Source organism: Pseudophryne corroboree, chromosome 2 (genome assembly GCF_028390025.1).
Source record: "Pseudophryne corroboree isolate aPseCor3 chromosome 2, aPseCor3.hap2, whole genome shotgun sequence".
Classification (NCBI taxonomy): Eukaryota; Metazoa; Chordata; class Amphibia; order Anura; family Myobatrachidae; genus Pseudophryne; species Pseudophryne corroboree.
The window spans coordinates 855,294,905-855,316,537 of record NC_086445.1 but is presented as its reverse complement, the minus strand read 5'-3'; the positions used below and the strand labels follow the sequence as shown (position 1 = coordinate 855,316,537).

Genomic DNA, 21,633 nt, shown 5'->3' with positions numbered 1-21,633 from the left:
CCAGTATTGATTGGCGTACCAGTCCCCAGTGATGGTGCGCTGCTGCATGAGTGGCATGGTAGCTACATGACCAGTATTGCCAACAAAAACAGCCACCATCTGCTTGGCCATGCTGCGCTCACTTCAGAACTTCGGTGGCGGCTTACCTCCAACTGGGGTCCACTGGGTCGACTGTTGTTTGGTATTGGGGTCAAAACTGTAGATCGCCACTAATGATCTCCCAGACAGAGTTTGAGTGACTGCCACCAAACCTGGCCAGAATATTGCGGCTCCAAGTCGCCCAAGCCTCCATCTGCTCTCCAGTCAGTTGATGGGGCACCCAGCATGAAGGAACCTTGCTCAGGCCAAGCTTTTAGTGGAGTATTAAGCGGATGCCTACCTCCTTCTCTAACTGGGCCACAGTTAGTGATGTAGAGTGAGGTCAATGGCTTAAGCAGCACTGGATAGAATTAGATCTGCCTTACCTCTGGTCTCTCCCTAACAGTCCCTGTATTTCCAGTGGAGCGCTGCAAATTTGGTGAGATATGACTATAAAATTATTAGAGTAATACAAAGATGTTATTATAAGTTATAAATATCTTCTTTGTATTATTCTAATAATTTTTATAGTTCAAACTCTGGAATATACTGTACTGGAGTATGACAGGTGAGCTCTGCCTCCCCTGCCTTCTCTGACCACACATTACTGGCCACAGTCACCCCGAAGTCCACCGCAACTATGGTACGCAGGGCATCAATGTTATCCTCGGTGATAGTAGACACATGTTGGCCACAGGGACCGTCTCAGGTGCCAACATTCTGCAACAACTCATACACAGTGATTCGGGACGGTGTTTCCTCCCCAAAACCAGCTCACAGTCAGTCGAAGACCACTCTTGCAGTTGTACAAGATCACGGTTCCCCAGTGTCCACTGGTGAGCTCCATAACGAGTTTGTGAAGGAAGTGAACATGCTGACTCCTTCTCTGCTCATATACGGTTCTGTGCCTTGACATTTCACAATCAGATTGTGTCTACCTATGCACTGCACATCCGGAAATTTATTGCACACATCTCGTAAAACTATAATCATATCAAGGTGTCTATTTTACTTCTAATAATACAGCTGTTACATTAATATTATCAGTGTCTTACAATTTATTTCATACCTTTTGGGCAAACCTTCTTTACAATGCTGCTATTCTACATTGATGTTGAAGGGATTAGTTTATGCACAGCTCTGTTAAGGCTTTGCAGGAACATCTCAATGGAGTTAAATGCTGAACTTTGAACTGACCATTCCAAAACCTTGATGGTTTTCTTTTTCAGCCAATCAGTTGTAGATTTGTTGGTGCATTGAGAATAAATGTCCTATTGCATGAAACAATTTCAGCCAACTTCAGCTGTTGGACAGATGATCTCACTTTTCCTCTATAATGTTCTGGTATAAACAGGAATTCATGGCAGACATTATAAGATTACAGCTTCCATTGGCATTAAACAACTCCAAATCATCTTCTCTCCATCACCATGCTTGATGATTGGTCAGAGGTTTATGTGGCGGTACACTGTGTTTGGTTTTCCATAGACATAGTATTGTATATTGAGACCTAAAAAATTCTACTTTGGTCTTTCCTGTCCGTCCAGTGGACACAGAAACACAGAACTCATATGTTTTATTTAGATGTTACCTTTGCAAACTAAGACCTTCTCCAATGATTTTTTGTTGTTGTTTTTTGAGAGAGAGAAGTGTCATTCTGTTGGCTACCCTTCCATACTGTACTTTCATCATTCTTTTAAAAAAGTCATGAACAATCATTCTTTTGACAAAGATCTGTGCAGGAGATTGGAGAATATAGCTTTGGGGTTCCTTTCTACAGCATCATACGATATTAATCTTGAGTGAATTTGCCAGGACACCACTCTTAAGCATATTGGCAAATAATTTCAATATTCTCCTTTTGAAAACAATATTTCTCATTGCTGAATAATTAACTTCAAATTGTTTGGAAGTGGCCCTAAAACTGCAGCAACAATGTGAGATCACTGCAGATTTCTATTTTTCTTTGGCATAATACAGTAACATAGTAACATAGTTATTGAGGTTAAAAAACAAACAAAATGTCCATGTAATTCAACCTTTTATATAATTCTTACACTATTCTGTTTAACACTATTTAACTATACTGACCCAGATGAAGTTACGTTATTAAGTCTAACACTAAAATCATGCTTTTCTAAAATGCACTCACTTTAAATGCTATATCCTTGGATATTTATTTAAGTTACAAATTTATCTAATCCATTTTTAAACATACTGATTGAGTCCACCATTACTACCGTCTCAGGCAGTGAATTCCACATCCTTACTGCCCTTACTATGAAGAACCCTTTCCTTCATTGGGTATGACATTTTCTCTCCTCTAACCTCAGACGGTGTACACGTGTTCTGTGTAGAGATTTTTCAATAAACAAATCTCCTGATAGATCCTTGTATTGTACCTTTATATACTTGTAAATATTAATAATGTCTCCTCTTAGCTGCCTTTTTTTCAAGTGTGAACATATCTAACCTGGTGTTACCACAAACCTGAGTGCTCCAGACCAAACTGTTCAAGGTTCTGGTGTTATATAGACATGGCAGCACATCCTAATGATCAGACAGGCAAGTGCAAAGGCACGTTCTTTATTGATATAGAGGCAGTTAGAGTGTACTACATAATGATGGTGGATTTTTTGTTGAATAAATCACACTTGGGGAAGACTAAATGATTATTATGTCCTAATAATACATATATCTAATATGGTGTGGTCTATTTATTATGACTGTTAATAAATGTAGGGTTATGCATTTAGGCTGGGGGTGGGGAACCTTTGGCCCTCCAGCTGTTGTTGAACTACACAAACCAGCATGCTTTGCTACAATTTTGCTATTTGCCCATGCTAAAACTGTTGCAGTGCATGCTGGGATGTGTAATTCAACAACAGCTGGAGGGTCGAAGGTTCCCCATCGCTGATCTAGGCCATGGACATTTTCACATTAAATAAAACACAAATTGGAAAACCTGCGAAGGAAACAGAAAGGAAATACTAGCTGACAGAATCTGCTTATCACCACTGAGTGCCATGCATTACAAGTGGGATAGATGGATGTGGTGCAGGCATAGCATTACCACTGTATAAGTCGTCACTTATACTACATCCTAAATATGGTGGACATTTTGCCCATATCACCGTAAGGACACTCAAAAGGTTTCAGAGGCAAGCAACCTTATTAATAAAAGGAATAGATGGGGTTACTTGTCAAGAGGTTATAAAAACTATTAATAAGTGTAAATGAGTAAGGTCAATAAAGATTTGTATAATTGTCCTTTCATATAGAGGACAAAGGGTAGTCAACTGCAAATGGAACACGATTTCTTCATAAGCATAGAAATGGTTTTTAATATTGGTTGGTTATGCTGTGGAATACTAAGGTAATAGAATACTTAAAGGAGGTGTTAATGACCAATTCAGTCTGAGTATTTCTAAATAGATTTGATGCCTTTCTTACAGTATAATGTATCTGTAGCAACGATTAGCAGAGAACATTATGAGGGTGACTGGTGCAGGGAATTTATGGTCAGAAAGGATTTTCAGGACACTGGACAACAGTGCTGTCTGACTGAGCATATGATGGGCCTTATTCACAGTCATTCTGAATTGTTACTGACGATCTTATAATCACAAATTGTGTTTTTGTACATAGCTTATATGAGACTTTGCATTCTGTGACTTTTTTCAGTCTCAAAAGTGATGTGAAACTGTTTGTGACTAGGGGTCTGAGATCAGAGCTGGCATCGGACTAGAGTATTGGGAAGTGAGCTTGTATGCAGTCGCGCTGGGGCGTGCAGTCACAGCACAAGTAGACTAAGGGTGTGGTGTGGGTTTGCAATGTGACTAAATTGCCAATCGCAGCCCTCTGGAGGGGTCTGAGCTCTGTGTGCCCTGATGCTGGTGAATGTGTAATCTAACCCTGGTGATGTTACTGGAGGGAACCACAACCATTGGGAAGACGTCTCAGCTTAGTATTTGCTTATGGAACTGGCTTTGAATCAGTCACAAAGATGGCAATGGATTTGCTAGTCTGTTTCAGACTGACTCTGGATAACGTCCAAAGTGTGTATGCTGTAATAAGGGCACATCCAGGTCCGACAATGCAATACAGCTAAAATGATGGCACCACTTCCAGTGGCAATTATAAATGCAAGTGGCAACATTTAAATCATACATCTGACCATTTTGAATCTTGGTTGGCAATATCAAACCTTTTGTTTTTGCTTTCCTCAGTTTAAATCAACACAATTAGAATTTATGAAAGGTTATTAATGATGATAATGATGATGATGGTGGACCGGTGTCTTTTTCCACCATACTAACTTTGTAATGTTGAAGTCCCAACTTTACAACCCAGAATCAGAAGTAAAAATACATTGATAGAAGTGGGTGTACTGTAGCTGCTGGGTGAGGCCCGACCAAAGCGGGTCATTCAGACCCGTCTGCTGATGCTTCCTGCAGTGCAGTTTGCAGATGGAGGCAAACTGCGCATGCGCAGAGGGTGCATCGCGGCTGCACGACCCCACACATTGCAGTCGCATCCCCAATGGATACGACCGAAATGTGATTGACGGCTGCAGGCCTTCACAGGGTGGCGACGCAGCACTGGTGGGGGTGGGGCGGGCTGAAAGGGGATGGACCGGGACCATTTCTGGGGCAGCTGCGTCACGTGCATCCGCTCCGATAATAAAAATGGTGGTTGACCTCCAGCATGTGAGGAAATGAAACTAAATAAATAAACGACAATGCAGGCTACAAGTAGTAACATTTTTCTGCTGACTGCAGATCTCAGCTGAAGAACCTTGCTATAAAGGGGTGGTCTTCTGTATGCCGGCGCTCGGGCTCCCGGCGCTCAGTATACCGGCGCCGGGAGCCCAACAGCCGGCATACCGACACTTATTTTCCCTCGTAGGGGTCCACGACCCCCATAGAGGGAGAATAAAATAGTGTGGCGCGCGTAGCGTGGCGAGCGCAGCGAGCCCGCAGGGGGCTCATTTGCGCTCGCCACACTGTCGGTAAGCCGGCGGTCGGCCTCCCGGCGCCGGTATGCTGGTCGCCGGGAGCCCGACCGCCGGCCAGCCGTAGTGAACCCCTATAAAGCAGTGTTAGGCTATCTGTGGCACCTCATCTGTTTTGCAGCTACAAATCCTGGCAGGCCACAATGAACTTCATAGTTCCACAGTAGCTACTGAGTCATAGGTTGGCGAGTTCTGTTGTAAAGTGTTACTAAAACAGGGATTCCGTTTACAAAAGATGACTGAGAGTTCTCATTTGGCATAACATATAACAGTAATTCAAGTGTAAACAGAACATTCAATATCCAATTCATCTCTGCCACTATGTTAGTCAAAGCATTGCAACGGATACATAAAAATAGACATTTTAAGCATTCTAAAGCCTACTTATGTTTTTGATGCATTGCCAGCTGCCATTTAAGATGAATTTAACACGGTTACAACTGATTGACAAAAGTTATAAATGGTTAGCTTTCAAATTGTCATGTTACCATAAGAGACCAATATCACTTAATGTGTTCCAACCTTTGTGTCTTGAATATTAAGGTAACAATTAATCCACTTATGTATTCTGACCAAGTTTTCTATTGGAAATACTTGGGATGGGATGTACAGACTGTATGAAAGCTGTTTTCATTATGTATTTTCAAGGACACTTCCGAGAAGCAAAGTAATAGAAATAGTTTGCCCAGAACAATTGTTTTCCACCAGTCCTGTATCTGCAGTAGCGAGAACCAATTAGCAATCATGACATCTAATCAGGATAATGGTTTTAATGAAATTACACGGATGAAATGATTGTTATGGATTATCTGCCCCAATGTTGGGCAGAGATTCAGCTGCTGGAATATAATAGATGGGGATGGAAGTTTGTTGGCTTGAGTGGTGAGGATTGGAAGAGGGCCACTCATTGCTCAGCCAATCAATGTCCAGTAACTTAGAAAGTCTCAGCAAGAACAATGCCACTGAGAGCAGCTCTTCTGTGTTACAAAGCACTTAGATTAATTGAAGCACTATGTACTGTAATAAATAAACATACTGAGAATCGGCTTCTAGGGGAAGTGCTCTCATCTTGGGATATAATTGCTCTGGAAACGTAATGTTTATAAAAGGTCATTATCACCTTCTTACAATTTTTTGTTCATGAAATTGGTCATGGTGTGATAATGACATGCCAAAGATCAAGGAGAATATACAAGAGTTGTTTATAAACAAGTTGTTTAGCAAACAACCAATTTACTAGCAGGCATAACCGGCTTTTGCTTACACCTTTCTGATACTGTGACAGTATTATACCCCCTTTCCACTGACATGAAAATTCAGTTTCTTTTCACATGAACGCGCAGGATTTTTTTCAGTGGAAAATGCTACAATTCAAAAATCCTGTGTAAAGTGACCTGGGATTTTTACCCTGGTCACAAGCAGGGTTTTAGCGGGTCTTTCCCTGGTGAACTGCAGTGGAAACAGCTCTTACCCGGGAATTTTGACCTGGGTATTTACAAAAAGCAGCTGATTGGTCCCTACTGGGCACTGGAAGATGATGTCATTGCCCAGGGACCAGAGGAGACGCTGGGAAAGGCTGTTTTCATGCTGGTGGCTGCTAGGAGAGCTGGGCACACAGGCACAGGTGACAGAGCACAGAGAGGGCTGCAAACATTCAGGAATTCAGAGCAACACACTGTTAACTCGTCGTTCATCATTGCTGCAATCCTGTGAGCAGTCCCCATCCCTGCCTTTTTTTCCCTTTTCTGTGACCTCATTTTTGTGAGCCACAGCAAAGGCCCTTTTTTATGACAGCACAGTTTTTATTGTGCTTTCCCGGGTTTCCCTTATTCAGTGGAAACGGTGTCAACCCGGCAGTGCAGTGGATACGGGGACATTGGAGAGTGAGACCTAGCAAAATGCCGGGTAAAAAATTCGGGTCAGAACCGGGATTTTGGTGGAAAAGCAGTAGTACAAATTAGTTTATTGCAGTGAATAATGTGCTATGGTTTAGGAATAAGGGAAGAATCTGTACTATTGTGTGACAGATCTGATGTGTTTAGCTGTGAATAGTTTGGGATATTTCAGTTAATAGCAAAAAATATTCTGTGCCATGGTGTACTGTTAACTGCAATAAATTCTACTCTAAGCCTGTTCAAATGTTGGAAACAAGCTGCCAATACCCCTAAAATATTACTGCTGGCTCCTAACTTTTGTGAGTCTTTTATTGATGTCAGTGTGTGTGCATCATCTCTGGCTCTGCAGCGGGTCCTGCCAGCTCCTAGATTACATTGACTGGCACCCTAACTCAGTATTACTTTGTCCATCACTGTTCTACTCCAGCTACGAGTTCTGTGCACCTGCTACAGGTACATTGCTTTTGCTCTAGCATAAAATGTCTTGCAAAAAATATAAAGCAAACTGTATACAAATACATATGTATTACCGGTGGACGGGATGCCGGCTGTCAATATCCTGACAGCAGCATCCCGCCAGCCAGAATGCTGGCAGCGGGACGAGCGCAAAGAGTCTCCTTGCGGGCTCACTGCACTCGCCATGATGCGAGTTCGATGGCTCACTTCGCTCACCACAGGTTCTATTCCCACTCTAGGGGTGTCGTGGACACCCACGAGTGGGAATAGCCCCTGTCGGTATTGCCAGCTGTCGGGATTCCGGTGTCCGCAGCCTGTCCGCCGGGATCCCGACAGCCAGCAAATTAACTGCAACCACTGTATACCAAGGAAGCAGCAGTTTATCTTATTTCATTAACAATTCGAAAACAGCAGATTAGTCAACAATAAAGTCGAGGGTCAGACTGTCTACCAGGGTAGCAGGGAAATTTGTGCACTGTAGTTGCTAATTCAGTGATGGGCAACAGGTGGGCAGCAGCACGATGCACCTTCATCTGTGGTCCCCAGTCCTATGAACAGTACAGATTTATTCCTGTTTGTTATTGCTCAGCTAAATTTACTTTACAAAGGCAGTAGTGCCATCTAATAATGTGATGTATATTTTATATTGTATACATTGATCACAAATGCTGCCTTGATCATTTGCTCCTGCAAATTGTTGAGCGTCATTACGAGAAACTGCAGGCACTTGAATTGGCTCAATGATCTAAAAAAAAATTGCTCAACAATATATATAAAAAAAAACAATAAGGACTTGCTTCTTATGGGGATACAATAAGAATGAATGAACTTAATTGCCCAGGAATGATCAATAAATTATCACACAGTTGCCAAAATGGGATATTTGGGAGGATTTATCTTCTTTAATATGTAACCATTGGGCCCCTATTACAGCTTATAGCAGTGATAAAAAAAAATCAGTTATTGTCGCAATTTATCATTAAATTGTTGCTGGAAAAGAGTGATACTTAGTTGTCCGGCAATGCTGTCCTACAGTGGTACTTGGTGCCTTACCACTCCGGCACCCACTGTTCCATACCTCCCAGCTGTCCTCATTTTATCGGAACTGTCCCATATTTTTAGGACTGTACCACTGTCCCACCAGCAAGCTGCAGTGTCCTGCGGTGGGTGGTGGGGCAGTTGTGAGGACTCTGTCACTCATTGCTCTGCTGTAGAGTAGCAGAGAATAGATGCTTCGCGCATGCGCACATCATCTATTCACAGGAGACAGAGGGCAGGTTATTTCAGGGTGGAGCTTAGAGGGTGACAATAAGGAACATCACTTCACTTGCGATACTGTGAGGAAACCTGGAAAACATGAACTGTTGGGGGTCTTTGAGGATAGAGTTTGGGAACCACTGGTCTACACTATAAAGCCTGAGTAAAGGAGAATTTATTTTTATATTCGTAGCCCAAATTCTAATGAGAGCGGAGCAGTGTTTGTTTTTATATAACATTTGTTGTGGGCAATTTGTACTGGGCAGTGGTTGTTTGTGGGGTATCCGGTGGAAGGTGCAGTAGGAGAATCCGATTGTTCTAGAAAAGGAACTTCTGGGTCAAATAAACTAGATGCAAGAAGAGAAACTTCCATGCGTGTGTATTCTTATTAAACTTAGTACAGAACCAGTACAGTACAGACATATTACCGTTCGTTGCACAGCCAATATATTGCTGTGGAAGTGTGATTTCTAACTTTGTGGTGCCAGTGTGGCGGTGCTCAATTTTGTTGAAAAATGAAGTGTCACTGTTTTTGTGCAGTTGAGGCATCAACCAATTAATAAGCATACAGTAAGCTCCTGGTAACATATTTTTCTTGAAAAAAGAAGGGCTATACACATTTTACAGGACACAGCACAGAAGACATTAACCTTTGGGGAATCCCGCACATGCTCCACTGTTGATCTTGGATGTTCCGTCCCCCAATATGCAAACGTTCTGTTTGTTAATTTTCCTGCTAGTGTGGAAGTTTGACTCATCTCTAAAAATTAGATCTCAATAAAACGCTCTTCCTCACAACGCTCCTGCGTTCCTGCACAGAGATTATGAATTGTGATACTGTCCTAGTCACACAATAACTGCAGTTTGTAGGAAATCATCTGAAGCAGCTTCCACAACATTTTTCAAATAGTCGGTTGTGGATTTATTTGGGCTGCACTGATAAATGACAGGGACATTCTCATAGATACACACGCTCGCCCAGGGCTTTTACCTTTACACAAACATTTAGTTGTTTCCAGTTTCTCGTGCCAATCATAGACAACTGTCTAGTCGGTGGTGATTTCACAAATCACGTTCTAAAATGTTGTTGCACAACTATAACGGAACCGTTTTACTAAATGCGAGCAAAGGGCCTGATTCATTTTCATTTGCAAATGTGAGGTTATGCAGATTGTAAAGTGAACGTATTTTAATTGACAGAAAGTGACCGCTTGTGGGTGGTAACAGGGCGTTTGTGGGGAGTGGCTGGGGAAACGCAGGCCTGTCATGGCCGTTTTCGGGGAGTGTATCTGACATCATCTTCAAACGCTACATTCAAAAACATGGCGCCCAGTGCGACTGCATTCTTATTGATTTGAGTATGATGGGGTCGGCAGCAAATGTCGATGGTGTTAATTTGTGATTCTGCTAATGCATAAGCAGATTTGCGAATGCATCGGTGGGCATCCTTTATCCTTTCTGGGTGGCTCTTCACATTTGATTTTTAGCAATAGCAGATTTGTGAACATCGCTATCTCAGCCTCAATAGCGATCCATAGTGAATTAGGCCCAAAGTGCCTTCTCCACAGTATTTGCGTACATCTTGCCTGACTGGTCACATAACGCACTTACGGTTGCTTATGTTCCATGGCCCTCCATAGTTAAAGCTTTTTCTATGAAACTGTGTATGGTGCATGACGTTATCTTAGTCGTTATTTTATAAATTGTCTATTTCTTTTGTAATAACTCTGATAAATGGTGCCTCTGGACCTGTAATAAGTTTAATGAGAAACAAAAGCATGGACGTTTCCCTTCTTGCATCTAGCTTGTTTGAGCCAGGAGTTCCTTTTCTAGAACAATCTGATTCTCCTACTGTGCCTTCCACCGGATACCCCACAAACAACCACCAGTGTATTTAATGATTCATTGCCCAGAACAAATGTTATATAAAAACAAACACTGCACCGCTCTCATTAGAATTTGGGCTGCGATAATAAAAATAAATTCTCCTTTACTCAGGCTATATAGTGTAGACCAGTGGTTCCCAAACTCAGTCCTCAAAGACCCCCAACAGTTCATGTTTTCCAGGTCACCTAGCAGGTAACATACATAGTATCATAGTAACATAGTATCTGAGGTTGAAAAAAGACAATTGTCCATCGAGTTCAACCTATTTGTGGTGTCCTATGCATGATGATTTGACTAAAATTTCTGACTGATGCTGCTGTCAGCCATTGCATTTTATCCCTATTTATAGTAACTATAATGCATGACTATGCACCATACCCCTGGATATCCTTATCCAATAGGAATTTATCTAACCCATTCTTAAAGGTGTTGACAGATTCCGCCATTACAACTCCCTCGGGCAGGGAATTCCAAACACGTATTGTCCTTACCGTGAAAAAGCCTTTACGCCGTATTGTGCGGAATCTCCTCTCCTCTAACCTGAGCGAGTGTCCACGAGTCCTCTGTGTTGATCTAACCAAAAACAGGTCCCGCGCAAGCTCTGTGTATTGTCCCCTTATATATTTGTAGATGTTGATCATATCCCCTCTTAGTCTCCGCTTTTCCAATGTAAACATGCCTAGTCTTTCAAGCCTTTCCTTGTATTCCATCGTCTCCATGCCCTTAATTAGTTTGGTCGCCCTCCTCTGTACCTTTTCAAGCTCCAGGATATCCTTTTTGTAGTACGGTGCCCAGAATTGTACACAGTATTCAAGGTGTGGCCTCACTAGTGATTTATATAACGGGAGTATAATACTCTCGTCCCTAGCATCAATACCCCTTTTTATGCATGCTAATATCTTATTAGCCTTCTTTGCTGCAGTCCTACTTTGGGTACTACTGCTTAGCTTGCTATCTATGAGGACACCTAAGTCCTTTTCCAGGTCACCTAGCAGGTGTATTCTTTCATTACTTACTGAAACATTTGAAAAGATCCACAGGTGGAGATAATTATTTCACTAGCAATTCTGTGAGGAGACCCGGAAAACATGAACTGTTGGGGGTCCTTGAGGACTGGGTTTGGGAACCACTGGTGTAAACCATTGATTGACAGCATAAGTAAATGTATCTCCATAGTTACAGTAAGTGGAAAAAGCCATCGTTGAAATAATAGACTTTCATCAATGCATTTTGTTTTGGAACAAAATGTGAATATGGTGCTGGGGCAAATATCAATTTCATATAAAACATTTTTTTCTAATTAAATGGCCTTAAGTCACATACAAAAGGATCAGGTGAAGTTTCAAAAAAGATTCCCTGAAACACGTTGAAGCCGTTCGTGCGGAGACCAGTGGCTGTGTCGGAAAGTTATCTGTGAGACCCCGGACCCTCTAACCATCTGGATCACGGTATCAGAGTCTGCAGCTGGGACGTGTGTTGGGTCCTTTGACAATCAGGATTTCTCCAATGGTAATCGGCACCCACTGCAACTTCTTGTCCTGCTCTCTTTGTTATTTTATGTAGAACTTTTATACATAAAAAATCTTACTTTTGGACACTTCACCTGATCCATTTGTATGTGACCTGAGGCCATTTGGGAGGACCAAAAGATACTGCTACATGCACTTGTGACAGAAAGAATATGTAAGTGTAGTTCTGTGTAACCTCCTGCATGTGTTCAAGTGAGGATGCAATGTCTATTTATTAAAGAGTATTTAAAGATACCTTTACGTGCACTCCTCAAAAGTATGTAATGTAAGTTCCATTCCAACCAGAGAGAAATACAAGCATCATCGCTGTTGGGAAGGATCTCATTCACCTTTCCTATTTGAGTGTGATCTTTTTAATATCCCATATATAAATAGGGGTTCTGTTTTAGCGCAAGTTTCAGCATTTTTGTTTTTATTGGTGTATCTACTTTAGAGAGGTTTGGGTGTACTCTACAGGCTTGAAACCTGCTACTAATTATTTGCTTAAGAGCGCAAGGCTTGTGCTGTACTCGGATTTTTCTTAAAATTACCAGTTGTAAAGCGCAACGGAATTTGCTGCGCTATGTAAGAAACGTAATTAATAATTATCACTTGTATTCTTTTTTTTTTATTTTTTACACATTTTGGGTTGTTTTCGTATAAGATTACAGTTGTTTCTTTCCCCATCTATGAACTCAAATTTCCCAACGGTTAAATCAAATTGACTGAGGTACTAATTAAGTCACCTGTGCTCAAACATGGATATCTTTAAAACCTGGACTGTAATGGTGGAGTTTGGGAAAATATACATGGGTGGGAGGTTCCCCTGTTCCTTATTGTCCCTCTCTAAGTTAGACCCTGAAATATCCTGCCCTCATTTCGCTATCACCATTTCAGTGTGGCTATAGCAGAGATTATTAATAGAAAAGATGCTTTATTTCAAATAAAAAAACCTTTTTTTTTGTTTTATAACTGTAATGCTGGCTAAATAATTATTGTTTTAGTATTTTTCTAAGATATTCTTTACTAGTCAGGTTTCAAGTTCCACTGCATACGTGTGAAATGGCAAACGGGGGTCATATAGGCTTAAATCCAAAAAACGTGGGTGCCGAAGTAGTAAAACCCCTAGTACCACTTTAGGACAGCATCGCCGGACAGCTAAGTATCACTCATCTCCGGCAACATTTTAATGATAAATTGCAACAATAACTGATTTTTTTTATTACTGCTAGAAGCTGTAATAGGGGAACAATGCTTACATATTAAAGAAGAAAAATCCCTTTTTGGAACCGTGCGATCCTGGCTGGAGAGTAGGAAAACCACTCTGACTGGTTGTTCATTTATTGATCATTCCTGGTCAAATAAGTTCATTCATTCTTGTTGTATCCCCATAAGAAGCAAGAAGTACTGTATACAAGTCCTTGTTGTTCTCTCAGGATTTTGTTAATCTGTATTCTAACCTAACTACTTCAGGACCAGGAGAAGATGATTCCTGTTAGTTGAGAAGTATAGCAAAGATGTAAATGAGGAATTCTGTGGAATATTAATTGTAATTATAAAATAGTATAACATCTCTGTCTCTCTCTCTCTCTCTCTCTCTCTCTCTCTCTCTCTCTCTCTTGCTAATTATTTACTAATAGTTATTGCTGTGGATTTGCATCTCTTGTGAAATCCCTTTGCCTGGTATTGTTTTTACCTTTTCTATAAGGTTGATGAGAGCTTGTATGTATAATGGATAGACAGCTAACTAGATAGGTGGATAGGTAGACAGATAGAGAGAGAGAGAGAGAGAGAGAGAGAGAGAGAGAGAGAGAGAAAGAGAGAGAGAGGGAGAGAGAGATTTTAATTTGCAAAGTACAACTCGGGAAAGGAAAAAAATACGGTGGAAAAATAATTACATTTAAAAACGCAGAATATCTGACAATATTAACATATTAACTTAAGCAGAGGTCACTGTGGTTAAAACAGATCTCCTACCAATCTGGAACATGCTCTTACTACATTCACATAGGACAGGAGAGGGAAATTTACAATAACATCACCAAAGGGATCATTTTCTATTCTGACAGCTAACCCAGGAAGACAAAGGTTGTATATAAAGCCGGCTGGCCACAGTGTTCTGCATGCACAATGATGTAACAAGCCCCGTGCGCTGACTCACTAATGATGCTCCTGTTTTCAAACAACTTATCAGCATTACAAAAGGTGCACTGGTCCATTTTTTGTGGAATATAAAAACCTTTAGATTTCTGCACAACGCCCACATAAATAGACCACCAGATACAAAAGGGGAAAGCTCACATTTTCCCACCACCAGACTCTTTCTGTCCCATTTTCTTGCAGACTGTGAATTAGTTGTGCCAGTCACCTATGCAAAATCCCCTCTGAAACCCAGCACCCCATGCAACATAAATAGTAAATATCACATGGGAGATAAAATAGAGTTTTATATACAGTATAGAGAGAGAGAGAGAAAGAGAGAGAGAGAGATACAAACTCCTAGAGAGAATAACGACACTTGGAGACTCCATAATAGGTGATAAAATATTTCTTTCTTTTTTTCACGTGTCACCTATTACGCAGTCTCTGAGTGTCACCTGTTCTCCCTTGGAGTTTGTACCTACCTTGAATATCTGAGGATGGCAACAGAGCAAGTATTAGATGTTGCAAGATGCTGAATTATCTGCCTTGCTCGCTCGCTCTCTCTATATATATATTTACGCACATGTGGTTTTCATGATCAATACATATGGTTATTATGCCTATGTGGCAGAGTACTATATACTATTACAGTATATAAAACTGTTTAGCATGGATGTAGGTATCAGACAGTGAATAAGTTATCCTTAGAGTCAGTGTTGGAATTTCCATTACTGCAGGTTTTTTCTTTTATTACTACATTGTACAGAGGTGAGTACAGCGCTGGGTCAGCGTTCCGTGGCCCAAACTCTGCCCTTCTGAGCATGTGTCCCCATTGTTTGGGTCTTCAATGTGCATATGTCCCCCTTAATGTCATGTAACTGCACTGTGTTTTATCACTTGAGGTTTGCTTCATTAGCATTATAGTCATTTGGATTGTTATCGGATGGGAGGGCACTGACTATTTCCTGCTCTGTAACCATGTTAACGGGGAATTGTTAAAAGAGACTTTTGAATTGAGAAACTCCCAGGAGGGGCAGCAGGATGCTATGGTACACAATTCCAATCAGTTGCAAATAACCTGCAAGTACAGTAGTTAGCACTAGCAATAATATGATGAGTCCCTGCTAGTCATTAATACATGAAAAACTGTCTCATTGCTGGACACTCATAGGTACGTACAGTATGTGTCATTGCTGGACACTCATAGGTACGTACAGTATGTGTCATTGCTGGACACTCATAGCTATGTACAGTATGTGTCATTGCTGGACACTCATAGGTACGTACAGTATGTGTCATTGCTGGACACTCATATGTACGTACAGTATGTGTCATTGCTGGACACTCATAGGTACGTACAGTATGTGTCATTGCTGGACACTCAGGTATGTACAGTATGTGTCATTGCTTGACACTCAGGTACGTACAGTATGTGTCATTGCTGGACACATAGGTATGTACAGTATGTGTCACTGCTGGACACTCAGGTACGTACAGTATGTGTCATTGCTGGACACTCATAGGTACGTACAGTATGTGTCATTGCTGGACACTCATAGGTACGTACAGTATGTGTCATTGCTGGACACTCATAGGTATGTACAGTATGTGTCATTGCTGGACACTCAGGTACGTACAGTATGTGTCATTGCTGGACACTCATAGGTGCGTACAGTATGTGTCATTGCTGGACACTCATAGGTATGTACAGTATGTGTCATTGCTGGACACTCATAGGTATGTACAGTATGTGGCATTGCTGGACACTCATAGGTATGTACAGTATGCGGCATTGCTGGACACTCAGGTATATACAGTATGTGTCATTGCTGGACACTCATAGGTATGTACAGTATGTGTCATTGCTGGACACTCATAGGTATGTACAGTATGTGGCATTGCTGGACACTCATAGGTATGTACAGTATGTGGCATTGCTGGACACTCGGGTATATACAGTATGTGTCATTGCTGGACACTAATAGGTATACAGAGTATTTGTCATTGCTGGACAATAATAAATACATGAAGCATGTGTCATTGGTGAACAGTATAAACTACATAAAGCATGTGTTATTGCTGCACATTAATAATTCTAAACCAGATACACACCAATATATTTCAAATATTTATATATAGCTAGAATAGATATGCGACAACATCAAGGCATAATTGCTGCACTACATATATAAAATGATTCCTAATGAACATGAAAGAAAGAGCTATGTGCAGACATATCCTGGTGATAAGTGTCCCTTGCTGTTCTCACACATGATGCTTATCCTCCTACGTAAGATCTAATTGGCGACACATTATCACTCCACTTCTGCACATCCAGACATACAAGTGTAATATTAATGATGTGAGCTGTCCTCCCTGAAGGCTGTTTGCTATTTTCCACTTGATATGTGATAATTGCCAAGCACAGAGTGCACTTTGTACAATGTATACTGACTATCAGTATGCTCAGTGCATCAGTCCCCAGTATTGCTGGGTTCCAGTACATACACCCATCTACTAATTGCAATGACATGATTAAGAGATAGAGCCTGCAGAGCTTTCCTTCCATCACTAGTGGAGGAGACACATCTATTAATTACTATGGGGAGATTTTATTTCTTCATATGGTTATATGGCATGGCTTTTACAGGAAAGAAACTTAAACTGTGTCTATCAGTATCTATCTATCTATCTATCTATCTATCTATCTATCTATCTATCTATCTATCTATCTATCTATCTATCTATCAATCCATCCCCAGGCTATAGGTGTGCAGATCAGATACTGTAGCATGGCATGTGCCCTGTCAGCAGCTCCCATACACCCCACAGGCAGCCCCAGATGTGCCACTCACCTGCCAGGAGCTGGATGGGATGTCATTGAACCTCCCCAGTCCCCCGAAGGCGTAGCACCCGGACCTGAGCTCCAGGTTGTCGGAGCAGTGCCAAAGCAGCCCGAAGCTCACCGGCTCCTGTCCCTCTGTATCGACGGATCTCACTATCCAAGCCGGGGAGAGGAAGCTGAAGCTACAGACAGCGAGCAGGCAGGCGGAGAGCAGCACCCAGAAGCCGGACACACAGCTGAACATCCTGGGCTGCTGCTGGGGAACCAGCCCCAAAGCCTCATCCAGCCCTGCGCTCTTCTTATTGCGGATCAGCAGGGAACGCATCTGGGAGGCAGAGGGGAAATCCGAAATCCTCCCACCCCCTTCCCCTCCTCTGCTATACAATGGGGGTGCTCCTAGCCTGACATGGGGAGCACCTGGTGCTTTGCTGACCCCGAACCAGGCGACGGGGATTGTCCTCACACACGCTGCAACTTTCTGGGGCTGGGAGAAGTCACATCCAGGCTGCAGGATGCATGACAGCAGAGGCAGGGATGGGCATGTGTCCCAGCCCTGGCTCACATATATGTGCAGTATGGAGGAATGGGCGCTGGGGAGGGGGCTTCCAATGCCAACACCGGGAGCTGCTCACACAGGTGTCATCCACAGGGAGGGAGCAGGAGCTGTCACTCACTGTCCCCACTCCACGTACTGTACAGTAGCCGGGCATTCATTTATAGCACTGCTGGACTTCTGTGTCTACATTTATTCCAACTCTTTTGTGTGTGTATTGTATTTTATTGTTCTATTTATGAAATAGTGAAACAATTATTCTTTGATACTTCGGTATGTGTTGTTGTTGTTGTTTTGATGATGATGATGATGATTCAGTATTTATCATATAGCCCAGAGCCGGCCCTAACCAATATGATGCCCTAGGCAAAATGTTGGCTGGTGCCCCCTAGCACCACCACCGCTGTTTCCGCCTCTGACCTTGCCTCTCTTTACCAGCACCATCACCCTTCACCTATAGCAGTCCTTATTTTGGTGTTTGTACCTCCTATATTTTAAATAGGAACAGTTTGCACATTTGGCGCACAGCCCAAAAAGGGGTGTGTTTTTGCTGGCAAGGGGCATGGCCACACAATAATAACCCCAATTCCAATTACGCCACACAGTACTGCAACTTTATTCACATTTGATCATGCGATAGTGTCCATAATTCATATTACATCCCACAGCAGTATCACTTTACCTTATAAACGTTACTCCTCACAGTAGAGCTCCTTATTCACATTACACCACACTGAATTGCTCCTTATTCACATTACACCACACTCTATTGCTCTTATTCACATTAGATGACACAGTAGTGCCCTTTCTATATGCAACGCCACATAGTAGAGCACCTTATACACATAATGCCACACAGTAATGTATTTATACACATAATTCCACACAGTAATGCCCCATACACATATGAGACACATTAATGTCCTTATAAATGTAATGCGCCTTACATATTATGACAACCTTTATTAATGCCCTTTTACACATAATGTCCCTTACACATATGCCGCTCATTATTAATGCCCTTATACACATAATGACACACATAATGTTCCTTACACATGTTGCACATTATTAATGCCCTTATACACATAATGACACACATAGTGCCCCCTACACATTTGCTGCACATTATTAGTGCCCCTATACACATAATGACACACATACAGTAGTACTCTGTTACACATATGCCACACATTATTAATGCCCTTATACACATAATGACACACATAGTGCCCCTTACACATGTGTTGCACATTATTAATGCATTTTTACATGACACACATAATGCTCCTTACACATATTCTGAACACTATTGCACAACCAACCCACTCACATGCACACAGCACTCACACTGTCACTAACACTATGATCTCTGACTCTGCTTGGATACAGATGTGTCCTCATAAATCTTGCCTCAATGCTAACGCCGGGTGCCTTTTGTTATGAAAATGCATCTTATTTACATTGGTATGTGGCTAGGATGCACAAGCAGCTTCTGCTGATTAAAATGATATGCAGCATGTCTATATACTGTGTGAGACTGTGACTGTATCTGCATATGAAATGCTACACACAGAATATTGGCATGCCGCATATCATTTTAATCAGCAGAAGCTGCTGATGCCCCTAGGCATATCAAATGCCCTAGGCAATTGCCTAGTTTGCCTATGCCTATGGCCGGCTCTGATATAGCCACATATTGCTTTTACATGTGGCCTTGCTTGGTCTTCCTTTTGTGTTATTATAATTGCAATTACTTTAGTACTGTATGGCTAATTAGCCACTTGAATATTAGATCTAGGGGTCTATTTAGTGAAATGTAGTAAAAAAAAAAAAAAATGCGGGAAACCAGTATCGCAGGTTTGCGCATCTTTTTAGCACCATAAAAACACCTGCCGGAACAGTGCACTGGAAAAGAGCCTGTTCCAGAGGCAAGGAAACTGCTTTTATTGCCATCTTTCGGAACTGTGAAAGATGGAAACATATGTTTGCAGTCCAGTACGCCCACACCTATCCACACTTGTGCGGAACAGATCAGAGGCAGCGGCGAATTTAAGGGTCATGGCGCACCGAGGCACAACAGTAATGGCTGACCCCCTCTGTTTCATTTTATTATTTTCATTGATTGGTTATAAGCCATCATTTGGTGATTGTCAATTTAATATAATTAATAAAAAGATATGAACTATGACATTTCATTTTATCCTTAATTATGTATGCATATTTACTAAGAAGGACAGCTTACAGGGCAGTCCTACCTATTTACACTCCACTTATGGTCCAGTAGAGTGGAAATATTTTGCAGTTACTAATACATTTTGGTCTGACAGTACTAAACAAGCATCCAAGTGCTGCCCCCCCCCCCACCCCCTTTAGGCAAACGCAGGAGGGGGGGGGGGGGGTTCCGGGAGCCCAGAAACCCCCCTCCTCTTTGCAAGTGGCTCAAATTATGGCAATAGCAATGATATATAATGAATAATATGATCATTAGAGCTGCCGCCACATCATGCAGTTTAAGGGACAGAGAGGAGCTGCAGCACATGCCCAGTGGTAGCAGCTTCTTCAACCAAGTTTGCTGCATGTGAGTCCAGAATCAGTGCACTGGACCAGGGTGTAGCTACCAGGAGGAAGCGACAGGGGCCTTACCATGTGGTGGGAAAATGTGTGCTTAGAAAGTGCAGTACTGGTTCTATTATATTTGTGTCTTTATTTTTTCATAGTATGTTTAATCTTTTCCTGACCACTTACTTATATTATTTAAATATGTTTGATACAGCCTATACTATAGGGATAAATAGTAATACTGTATTCCATGTTCCGTAGAGTGGGAGACTGTGGATTGCATTTGGAAACCCCCCCTCTCGAAATCCTGCGTTTGCCACTGCCCCCCCCCCCCCGCCCCCCGCCCCACCCCACCCCCCAACAAGTGCTGTCCCCAGGCAGGTGCCTCGTGTGCCTAATGAGAAATTCACCACTGGTCTGAGGGAGAGAGCAGGAAGAGAACTTTGCTTCTCTTGGCTATATAATTACTATTTGTGCGCAGCCTTCATTGAAACCTATGGTGGAATCAGGGACCTTTTAACAGAGGAGGGGGTCTGTGTGCACACTCCGTGTGGATTTCTCCTCTCCACGGCGCAGTAGGCTCCGAAAACTAATTACTACTGTGCATACACGGCGGGCATTTTGGTGGTGATTTTTTTTCTGAGGCTGCCGCAGACCCAGGGGCCCATGTGCACCGCACACACTGCACCCATTATAGAGACGCCAATGGGTGGAATACAGGACTGCGAACACACAAATAAAAAGGCAGAGAAATCAATAATTTATCTACACTATTCAGTTTATTAAACAGAAACAATATTTTAGGCTTCAAATGTTGGAGAAATCACTAAATAGACCACTAATAAAGCTAGTTATGTCACATTGTTGTGTAAATGTTATCCTCTATATAATAAAAGACTAACACTGCTCCTCACCTCTGTGGGGGGAATTCAAGTGTTTTTATGCCGGCGGCAACTAGATGGCACCCCATAGAGCAATTCAAGTGTTGCTCCATTCGGGCTCACAATGATGTCTGTGCTAACATTGCTGTTGTGTTGTTCCGTCATTTTCATTGGCTGGTAATTAGTGTTAAATATTGGTTAGATCATTCATTATATCTTCATTTCCTAGAGTTTTTATACTGTTATAGTATTGTGTGGACAAATACAATTCAAGAAAGCAGTTGACTTCAATATTTCAAATGTAAATTGCACCACAAATAAAATTTCAATTATTATAATAATGGTATTAGTATTTCAGTTTATTGCTTACCTTTTAATTAGAATTTAGAATTTCCACTTTACCAGCTGTTATCATTTGCTTTATTTTTATACTATGGCTGTATATTTTATTACAACATTGAAAGTGTACCTGTAGTTTGATCATTCATTGATCTATATGTGTCTGCAACACTATAATTACTGGAATAATGGATGAGTGACTACATATTATACTAT

At 41.7% G+C, this 21,633-nt stretch overlaps 1 protein-coding gene across 1 annotated transcript in view; it reads right to left on the bottom strand.

Moving 5' to 3' along the window:
• LOC135049867 (LHFPL tetraspan subfamily member 7 protein-like) overlaps positions 1-17,661 on the bottom strand; it is a 362,577-nt gene extending 344,916 nt beyond the window's left edge. The window contains exon 1 of the mRNA XM_063955816.1: positions 17,093-17,661. Within this exon, the coding sequence (XP_063811886.1) occupies positions 17,093-17,407 (315 nt within the window). The 5' untranslated portion in view covers positions 17,408-17,661. The remainder of the gene's footprint in view (positions 1-17,092) is intronic.
• Positions 17,662-21,633: the final 3,972 nt, after the last annotated feature.